This window comes from Gorilla gorilla, chromosome X (genome assembly GCF_029281585.2).
Source record: "Gorilla gorilla gorilla isolate KB3781 chromosome X, NHGRI_mGorGor1-v2.1_pri, whole genome shotgun sequence".
NCBI classification, from domain to species: domain Eukaryota; kingdom Metazoa; phylum Chordata; class Mammalia; order Primates; family Hominidae; genus Gorilla; species Gorilla gorilla.
Genome location: NC_073247.2, coordinates 114,841,326 through 114,851,987, shown reverse-complemented (window position 1 = coordinate 114,851,987; position 10,662 = coordinate 114,841,326). Strand labels below are relative to the sequence as shown.

Sequence of the window (10,662 nt, the reverse complement as noted above, 5' to 3'; positions counted from 1 at the left end):
TTCTCACAGTTTTTGGTGGAGTCTTTAGGATTTTCCACATATAAAATTATTTCAACTGCAAACAGAACTAACTAATTTTATTTCTTGTATAACTTGAATACCTTTTACTTATTTTGCTTGCTTAATTGTTCTGGCTAGGACTTCCAGTACTGTGTTGAATAGAAGTGGCATGAGTGGGCATTATTTTCTTATTCCAATCTTAGAGGAAAAACTTGCAGTCTCTCACCATTGAGTATGATTTTACTCACGGGTTTTTCATATATGGCCTTTATTATGTTAATATAATTTCCTTCTATTCCTAGTTTATTGAGTGTTTTCAATTGTGAAAGGGTATAAGTTTTGTCAAATGCTTTTTCTAAATTAATTGAGATAATTATGTGCATTTTCCCCCTTCATTCTGTTAATGTGGTACATTACATTACTTGATTTTTATATGTTGAAGCACACTTGTATTCCAGGAATAAATCCCACTTGGTCATCATGTATAACCTTTTAATATCCTGCTGAATTTAGCTTGCAAGTATTTTGTTGAAGATATTTGCATCAGTATCCATAAGGGGTACTGTTCTATAGTTTTCTTGTAATACCTTTGAAATTATTTCAAAAAGTTATATTTACACTGCATTATAGTCTATTAAGTGTGCAATAGCATTATGTTTAGAAAAATGTAGGCCAGGCGTGGTGGCTCACGCCTGTAATCCCAGCACTTTGGGAGGCTGAGGCAGGCGAATCACGAGGTCAAGAGATCAAGACCATCCTGGCTAACACAGTGAAACCCCATCTCTACTAAAAATACAAAAAATTGGCCGGGCGTGGTGGTGGGTGCCTGTAGTCCCAGCTACTTAGGAGGCTGAGGCAGGGGAACGGCGTGAACCCGGGAGGTGGAGCTTGCAGTGAGCCGAGATCACGCCACTGCACTCCAGCCTGGGGACAGAGCGGACTCCATCTCAGAAAAAAAAAAAGGAAAAGAAAAGAAAGAAAAAAGAAAAATGTAAATAGCCTAATTTTTAAAATACTTTATTGCTAAAAAATGCTAATGATTCTCTGAGCCTTCAGTGAGTCATAATCTTTTTGCTGAAAGGATAAATGGTCTTACCTCAGTGTTAACGGCTGCTTATTGATCAGGGTGATGGTTACTGAAGATTGGGTTGGCTGTGGCAAACTGTTAAAATAAGGCAGCAATGGCTGGGTGCAGTGGCACATGCCTGTAGTCCCAGACACCTGGGAGGCTGAGGAGAGAGTATCCCTTGACTGCAGGAGTTTGAGTCCAGCCTGGTCAACCTACTGAGACCCCTGACTCTTACATTTAAAAAAAGACAACAATGAAGCTTTTTTTTTTTTGAGATGGTGTCTCACTCTCTCGCCCAGGCTGGAGTGCAGTGGCACGATCTCTGCTCACTCAAGCTCCGCCTCCTGGGTTCACACCATTCTCCTGCCTCAGCCTCCCAAGTAGCTGGGACTACAGGCGCCCACCACCACACCCGGCTAATTTTTTTTTCTATTTTTAGTAGAGACGGGGTTTCACCGTGTTAGCCAGGATGGTCTCAATCTCCTGACCTCGTGATTCGCCCACCTCGGCCTCCCAAAGTGCTGGGATTACAGGTGTGAGCCACCACGTCCAGCCAACAATGAAGTTGTTGCTCCATTGATTGACTCTGCCTTATGTGAAAGATTTCTCTGTAGCATGTGATGCTGTTTGATAGCATTTACCCACAGTAGAACTTCTTTCAAAATTGGAATCAATCTTCTCAAACGTTGCCATTGCTGTATCAACTAAGTTTACGGCATATTTTAAATCCTTTGTTGTCATTTCAACATTGTTCACAGCATCTTCACCAGGAGTAGATTCCATCTTGAGAAACCACTTTCTTTGCTCATCCATAAGAAACAACTCCTCATCCATTTAAGTTTTTATCATAACATTGCAGCAATTTATTCACATCTTGAGGCTCTCTCTATATATATTTTTTGAGATGGAGTCTTGCTCTGTCGCCCAGACTGGAGTGCAGTGGCACGATGTTGGCTCACTGAAACCTCCACCTCCCGGGTTCAAGTGATTCTCCTGCCTCAGCCTCCTGAATAGCTGGGATTACAGGCACGCGCCACCATGCCTGGCTAATTTTTGTATTTTTAGTAGAGACTTGGTTTCACCATCTTGGTCATTCTGGTCTCAAATTCCTGACCTCACGATCTGCCCGCTTCAGCCTCCCAAAGTGCTGGGATTACAGGTGTAAGCCACTGTGCCCGGCCCAGGCTCTACTTCTAATTGTAGTTCTCTTGCTATTTCCACCATATCCGCAGTGACTTCCTCTACTGAAATCTTGAAACCTTCAAAGTAATCCATGATAATTGGAATCAACTTCTTCCAAACTCCTGTTAATGTTGATATTTTGATCTCCTCCCATGATTCAGAAATGTTCTTAATAGCATTTAGAATGATGAATCCCTTCCAGAAGATTGTCAATTTACTTTGCCTTAATCCATCAGAGGAATTACTATCTATGGCAGCTATTGTCTTATGAAATGTATTTCTTAAATAATAAACCTTGAAAGTCGAAATTACTTCTTGATCCGTGGGCTGAAAAATGGATGCTGTATTTGCAGGTACGAAAACAACGTTGATCACTTCGCACATCTTCATCAGAGCTCTTCAGTAGCTAGGTACATTGTCAATAAGCAGTAATATTTTGAAAGGAATCTTTTTTACTGAGCAATAGGTCTCAGTAGTTAATTTAAAATATTCAATAAACTATGCTGTAAACATATATGCTGTCATCCAGGCTTGGTTGGTTTTTCCATTTCTAGAGCACAAGTAGAGTAGATTTAGCAAAATTCTTTAGGACCCTAGGATATTCAGAATGGTCAATGAGCACTGGCTTCAACTTAAGGTCACCAGCTGCATAAGCCCCTAACAAAGGAGAGTGAGTCTGTTCTTTAAAGCTTTGAAGTCATGCATTGACTTCTCACTAGCTATGAAAGTACTAGATAGCATCTTCATCCAGTGGAAGGTTGTTTCATCTACATTGAACATTTGTCATTTAGCGTAGCCACCTTCACCAGTTATCTTTGCTAAATCTTCTGGGTAACTTGCTGTAGCTTCTATATCAGCACTTGCTGTTTTACCTTGTGCTGTTACATTATGGAGATAATGTCTTCTCTCAAACTTCATGAACCAGCCTCTGCTAGATTCAAACTTTTCTTCTGCACCTTCTTCACCTCTCTCAACCTTCACACAACTGAAGAGAGTTAACGCCTTGCTCTGCATTAGGCTTTGGCTTAAGGGAGTGTTGTGGCTGGTTTGATCTATTATTCAGACCACTGAAACTTTCTCCATATTAGCAATAAGGATGTTTTGCCTTTTTTTTGCCCAGGCTAGAGTGCACTGGCACTGTCCCGGCTCATTGCAACCTCCACCTCCCAGGTTCAAGCAATTCTCCTGCCTCAGCCTCCCGAGTAGCTAGGATTATAGGCACACACCACCACGCCTGGCTAATGTTTGCATTTTTAGTAGAGGTGGGGTTTCACCATGTTGGCAAGGCTGGTCTCAAACTCCTGACCTTGTGATCTGCCTACGTCGGCCTCCCAAAGTGCTGGAATTACAGGCGTGAGCCACCACACCTGTCCCTATTTTGGCTTTTGACATGCCTTCCTCACTACACTTAATAATTTCTAGCTTTTATTTTGGCTTTCGACATGCCTTCCTCACTACACTTAATAATTTCTAGCTTTTATTTTATTTATTTATTTTTTTGAGACGGAGTCTCATTCTGTCACCTGGGCTGGGGTGCAGTGGCACAATCTCAGCTCACTGCAACCTCCACCTCCTGGGTTCAAGTGATTCTACTGCCTCAGCCTCCTGAGTAGGTAGGACTACAGGCACTCGCCACTACTCCCGGCTAATTTTTCTATTTTTTTTAGTAGGAACGGGGTTTTGCCATGTTGCCCAGGCTGGTCTCAAACTCCTGACCTCAAGTGATCTGCCCCGCTTGGCCTCCCAAAGTGTTGGGATTACAGGTGTGAGCCACCACGCCCGGCCAATGGAATTGTTTTGAGAGTCCAAAAGTAAAACTATGTGGCTAATCTCAAATGAATTTTGACAAGGGTTCCAAGACAATTCAGTGGAGAAATTATAGTCTTTTCAACAAATGGTGCTGGGCCAACTGCATAGCCACATATAAAAGAATGAAGTTACACTCTTACCTCCCGCCTTATAAAAAACTAATTCAAACTGGGTCAAAGACCTAAATGGAAGAGCTAGAACTATCAAACTCTTGGAGGAAAATATACGGATAAATATTTGTGACCTTGGATTACAAAGGATTCTTAGATTCAAATGACTCTTGAATTCAAAAGATTCTTAGATATGACACCAATACCAGGAGCAGCAAAGAAAAAGATAATCTAGACTTCATCAAAATTAAAAATTATTGTGTTTCCTTTTTTTGTTCTTTTGAGACAGAGTCTCGCTCTGTGGCTCAGGCTGGAGTGCAGTGGCACAATCTCGGCTCACTGCAACCTCCACCTCCCAAGTTCAAGCGATTCTCCTGCCTCAGCCTCCAGAGTAGCTGGGACTACAGGCAGGTGCTGCCACGCCTGGTTAATTTTTTGTATTTTTAGTAGAGACGGGGTTTCACCATGCTGGCCAGGCTGGTCTCAAACGCCTGACTTCAAGTGACTCGCCTGCCTTGGCCTCCTAAATTGCTGGAATTACAGGCGTGAGCCACCGTGCCTGGCCAAACACCATTGTGTTTCAAAAGGCACCATTATGAAACTGATTAAAAAACCCACAGAATGGGCTAAAATATCTGCAGATCATATTTGTAGTGAGGGATTTCTGTCTAGAATATATAAAAACTCTTGCAACTCAATAATAAAAAGAAAAATAACTCAAATAAAAAGTGCACAAAGATCTGAATAGACATTGATCCAAGGAGGATATACAAATGACCTATAAGCACATGAAAAGATGCACCACATTATTAGTCATCAAGGATATGCAAATCAAAACCACCATGATATACCACTTCACCCCCACTAAAATGGTTGGAATCAAAATTTCAGATAATAACAAATGTTGACAAGAATGTGGAGAAATCAAAACCATCATACACTACTGGTAGGAATGTAAAATATTCAGCCACTTTGGAAAATAGTTTGGCAATTCCTCAAATGAGTAATCATATTGGAATCATAAAGCTTGAAAACATCATGCTAAATAAAAAATCCAATTTCCAAAGAATACATATTATACAATTTCATTCATATGAAATGTCAAAATAGGGAAATCTATAGACAGAAAACGTATTAGTAGTTGCTTTGGTATGAAGAGGATGGGGGAATAGGAGAGTGATAGCAAAAGAATAGGAGGTCGCTTTTTGAGGTGACGAAAATATCCTAAAGTTGACTGTGGTGATGGTTGCATGTATCTATGAATATGCTAAAAACCATTGAATTTTACACTTTAAATGGGCAATCTTATGGATTGCAAATTGTATCTCCATAAAGTTGTTTTTAAAAGATATAAATTGAGGCCGGGTGCGGTAGCTCACGCCTGTAATCCCAGCACTCAAGAGGCCGAGGTTGGCGGATCACCTAAGGTCAGGAGTTTGAGACAAGCGGGGCTAACATGGCTGAAATCCCGTCTCTACTAAAAATAAAAATAAAAATTAGCTGGGCATGGTGGTGTGCACCTGTAGTCCCAGCTACTCTGGAGGCTGAGGCAGGAATATCCCTTGAACCTGGGAGGCAGAGGTTGTAGTGAACCAAGATCACGCCACTGCACTCCAGCCTGGCTGGCACAGTGAGTCTCCATCTAAAAAAGAAAAAAAAAATATATATATATATATATATACATACATACACACACACACACACACACACACACATATATATATATACATTGAGACTTAACCGGATTTGGTTATTATTTGAATCTGAGGGACAATGTAGAGTGATTCAAGGATAATAGCCACATTTCTGGGTTGGTCAATGGGTGAGTACTAAGGTAGAAAACAAAGGAAAATAAACATGTCTAAGGTGAGAAGAAGTGATGAGAGAGAGAGAGACCGAGAGAGAGAGGGAGAGAGACAGAGGAAGAAAGAAGAAAGAAGAAGAAGAGGAAGAGGAAGAGGAAGAAGAAGAAGAAGAGGAAGAGGAAGAGGAAGAAGAAGAAGAAGAAGAAGAAGAAGAAGAAGAAGAAGAAGAAGAAGAAGAAGAAGAAGAAGAAGAAGAAGAAGAAGAAGAAGAAGAGATAGTAGTATTAAGGGCTTCCACAGGCTTCTGAGTTGAGAAAGCCAAGTGTAGTAAGAATGGTCAGTGGAGAGTGTTCCCCAGGCCCTAGCATAAATGAAGAGGTATCAGAGTGGGTATGGACTGGCAGATAGTGACCCTGCAGCAAAACTAGGCTCTTCTGGGTGACCTGGAGGTGAGACAGTCAGGGTGAGGGTCTCAGTATGCTGCACTACAAAAGCCAGGTGAGAGATAGCAAAAATGTCCCAAAGAGACTTTTCCCTGGGGTGGGTGAAAAAAAGAAGAGAGCAGGCAGGTTTGAGAACTGCTCCCCACTCCTCCCACCTCCTCAATTACTTCTAGGCTTTTCTTGGAATCTCTCACCACAGAGCTGTAGAAAAGCCCTATTCTGGTTTCCAGAATGGGAAGAGACCTCCCAACTATGCTGAGAAGTGAGTCATTAGGTGGGAATTTGGGGAAGAAATAGAAGGAAGGAGCCAAAGTGATATATTAAGGTCACCACCTTGGTCACCTGTCCATCTATATTTTTGGAGTAAGCAACAGAATTAGGAGTCTGAACGTAGGAATTAAGAAGCTCTGGAATATAACAGTGGAAGACCAGCACCTTCCCAACCTCTTGTGAGGGCAGGGATGCTCTATCTCTGCGTCACTCAACCTGCCTTGGCCTCACAGCTCTTCCTTTTGCTTAAGTCTTCAAACCATCAACAGTGATAGCCACTAATTTTAGCAGGTGGCATTAGTTGTCAGCAAATGTTTTTTCATATTTAATGAATGTTTATTATAATAGAATAAAATAGAAATGTTTATTAATAAAACTTGAAATTTGTCCCAGAAGGATAAAAAGGTAGATTATTTACATAAAATGGCCAAGATCTGACAACAGAACTGTTTCCTGAAGATTTACTTCACAGATTATTTTGAAAACACCAACTGTGTTCAGGAAAATTTTCTCTCCTTTTTTTCATAAAATTTTCAAACAAGTGAGAATGCTCTAAAAATGATGGTGTGGAGCCCAGAGAAAATGTTTTCTGTGTGCTATAGATGAACATAAACTATATATATATATTACTTTCCCAGGTTGAAGTGTTTCTTTCAAAAATAAAATTTGATTATTTTCAATTTTTTGAGGCATGCTGATTTTTAAAAACGAAATAAAGAGAAATTATTAGGAAGCATATACACAGCCAGGGAGAAGAGGAGAGAAAGCAGAAAAGGCCAAGGCCAGAGGAAGGGGGTTTGGGGTGGGGGAAAGGAAGGGTACAGACCCTCCCAAATAACCGAAGATGGGTAAACTCCAACCGCAAAGCGATGATGCCACTTGTGGGCCCTCAGATTGGAGAGGACGGAGATGAGTGACGGGGCTGTGCGCACTGGGGCACCGCGCACAGACGGGAGGAGGGGGGTGTCTGTGTGTTCCAAGGGGGGAGTACCAGTTAACTGGCCGCCGGCCCGTGGGGGTTGGTGAGAAGGAGGGTGAGCTTGGCGGTGACGCACGGCCCTCACGTGACCGGGAGCTGCAGAGCTACGCAGCCTTCGGTGCAGTCGTCACTCGCGTCTCGCTACCAGCTCCCCGCTGCCCTGCGCTCGGCGGGCTGGCATCCGGCCCGGGGGAAAGCGGAGCAGGTAAGAGCCCCGGGGCCCGCGCGCCCTGGCTAGGCCAGCAGAGGCTCACCGACCCCCCCGACGAGCGCAGAACAGCGCAGGGGATATCCGCCAGCTTTCTCCACACCCCAACATTCTTGGGAACATAGTGGTCCCCTGGGGTGGGGAAGCAGTGGCGGCTGGGGCTCCAGGGGCAGCAGAGCAACCAAGAGCGATGGAAAACCATTCCCTAGTCCTTGCAGGAAAACGGTGAACACCACGGGGGGCGGGGCGGCCGAGGGTGGGAGCGGGGGGCGGGAGACGCGGGGCGCTGGCAGTGAGGAGGGCCCTGGGCGGAGAAGGAGCTAGCGTTCCGCTGCAGCAGCCACCCCTCCCCACACCCCAGCCCGTCTGCAGGTCTGCGGGGCCAAGTGTCCCGGCGGCGCACCTCGCGGCGAGAATCGGGAGAAGGAGGAGACTACAAGGATAGGCCCAGGTCAGTGCGAGGGACGGTGGTGGGGGCGGGTGCAGAGTCCAGTCTGAGGTCCCCTCCCAACTCCCCCATCTCCCGTCCTCCATTTTGGTGCCTGCCGAGATCTAGGGATGGATCTGTAGGGAAAATGGTGGGTTTGGGGGCAGGGAGGGGAAGACACGGTGGGGGGGGGGGGGGGCTCGAATGGGGCCCCCTAGTGGGCGCACGAAGCCTCTCTGGTGGGAAACGTGAAATTAAACAAAACAAAACATGTTGATAGCCATGACGCGGAATCCTGAAAAATGAGTAGCCGTGCCTCTGTCCTCGGTACTGAAGCGTTCACCAGCTGTTCAGCCCCTTCTCTCTCCTTTTGTCTCCTAGGAGTAATGGAGTCCAAAGAGAAACGAGCAGTAAACAGTCTCAGCATGGAAAATGCCAACCAAGAAAATGAAGAAAAGGAGCAAGTTGCTAATAAAGGGGAGCTCTTGGCCCTCCCTGTGGGTGCTGGTGAATACTGTGTGCCTAGAGGAAATCGTAGGCGGTTCCGCGTTAGGCAGCCCATCCTGCAGTATAGATGGGATATGATGCATAGGCTTGGAGAACCACAGGCAAGGATGAGAGAAGAGAATATGGAAAGGATTGGGGAGGAGGTGAGACAGCTGATGGAAAAGCTGAGGGAAAAGCAGTTGAGTCATAGTCTGCGGGCAGTCAGCACTGACCCCCCTCACCATGACCATCACGATGAGTTTTGCCTTATGCCCTGAATCCTGATCATTTCCCTAAAGTTATTAGGGAAACAGACCCCTGCTTTCGAATTTACATGTTCATGATGTGCCCTTGTTGTAAACCTTTACCTGTCAGTTGTTTACGTGGGTCTCCTATTACCAGCTTCTAATTGAATATTGTGTTTTTGAACCAGTCTGTAAGATTTTTGTTAGCAGAAGAATTTTACCTATTGCATGGAAAGATGCTCATTATAGTGAAGTTAATAAAGCACCTTTAAAAAGCAATCTCTATATTCTTTTTTTGTTAAAAAAATTTATATTGATCTACTTAATACATGAAAAGAAAAGTACTGAAATTAAATATACCAAAGGATTAATATAGGGACTCATTCTATGAGATGGGTTAATGTATTTTTTATATTTTCTGTAATTTAAGAAAAATTGGAAACATTTTTAAATAACCTTTGAAGGCAGTAGAGTCACTTAATAAATACTTGCTGATCAGCACTACTCACAAAAGCAAAGACATGGAATCAACATAAATGTCCATCAGTGAGAGATTGGATAAAGAAAATGTACATATACATCATGGAATATTATGCAGCCATAAAAATAAAGAAATCATGTCTTTTGTGGGAATATGGATAGAGCTGGAGGCTATTATCCTTAGCAAACTAATGCAGGAACAGAAAACCAAATACTGCATGTTCTCATTTATAAGTGGGAGCTAAATGAAAACTCATGAACACAAAAAAGGGAACAACACACACTGGGATCTGTAGGGGTGGAGAGTGGGAGGAGGAAGAGGAACCTAAAAGATAACTATTGGGTGCTGGGCTTAATTACCTGGGTAATGAATAATCTGTGCAACAACCACCTCCCCACCTGCCCCCAGCCCATGACACAAGTTCACCTATGTAACAAACCTTCACATGTGCCCTGGAACCTAAAAGTTTTCTTAAAAAAAGGAAAAAAATACTTGCTAATCAAATTTGGATCTCTTAGCCAGGTAAATAAACCCAGGAATTTGTATAAGTTGGGGGTGGCATTTCCTTCACATGACTGGAATGAGGTCGTTTGTGTGAGACCTGTGTTTACCTGTTTTTTCTCCCATCCACACCTATTATGCAAGACTCTCATCCTCAGATTTTCCCTTCAGATGTTTAGCAGAGTGCTCAAAGGTAGGTCTCACTAGTCCAGCATAGCTCCTATTCTCAGGAATAAAATGTCTGTTGGTCATGCTGTGATTTCTTCCTGACGAGGCAGGCACTTAACCAAAGTAAAATTAATAATGACTGAGTCAGGAGCTCTGAGTTTTTGTCTCGGTTCAGTTTCTAAACAAGTAAATAACTTTGGATGTGTAACTTAGATTACTTGCCATTCCTAAAGGAACACTGGGTTCATTTAGTAATGTCACAGTGTTTCTAAAACTATGCTAATCTGCCACCTGTGTGAGAATCACCAGGGGACTTTCTTGAAAATGTGGATTCATACAAAGTTCTTGGGTCCCAACATAGATCCCCTGAATGGGGCTTCAGAACTTTTGTTTTTAGCAAGCTTTCCTGGTGATTCTGATGCACATTAATGTCTAAATGGCTACTGGTATGTAAATATTTACTACGATGTCAATTTTTT

At 43.2% G+C, this 10,662-nt stretch overlaps 1 protein-coding gene across 1 annotated transcript; it reads left to right on the top strand.

Moving 5' to 3' along the window:
• The first annotated feature begins 7,719 nt into the window (after positions 1 to 7,719).
• BEX1 (brain expressed X-linked 1) lies at positions 7,720 to 9,312 on the top strand. The gene is made up of 3 exons (XM_019019794.4): positions 7,720 to 7,872; positions 8,237 to 8,326; positions 8,684 to 9,312. Exon 3 carries the CDS (start codon positions 8,689 to 8,691, stop codon positions 9,064 to 9,066), a length of 378 nt encoding a protein of 125 aa, XP_018875339.1. The 5' UTR covers positions 7,720 to 7,872; positions 8,237 to 8,326; positions 8,684 to 8,688; the 3' UTR covers positions 9,067 to 9,312.
• The last annotated feature ends 1,350 nt before the right edge of the window (positions 9,313 to 10,662 follow it).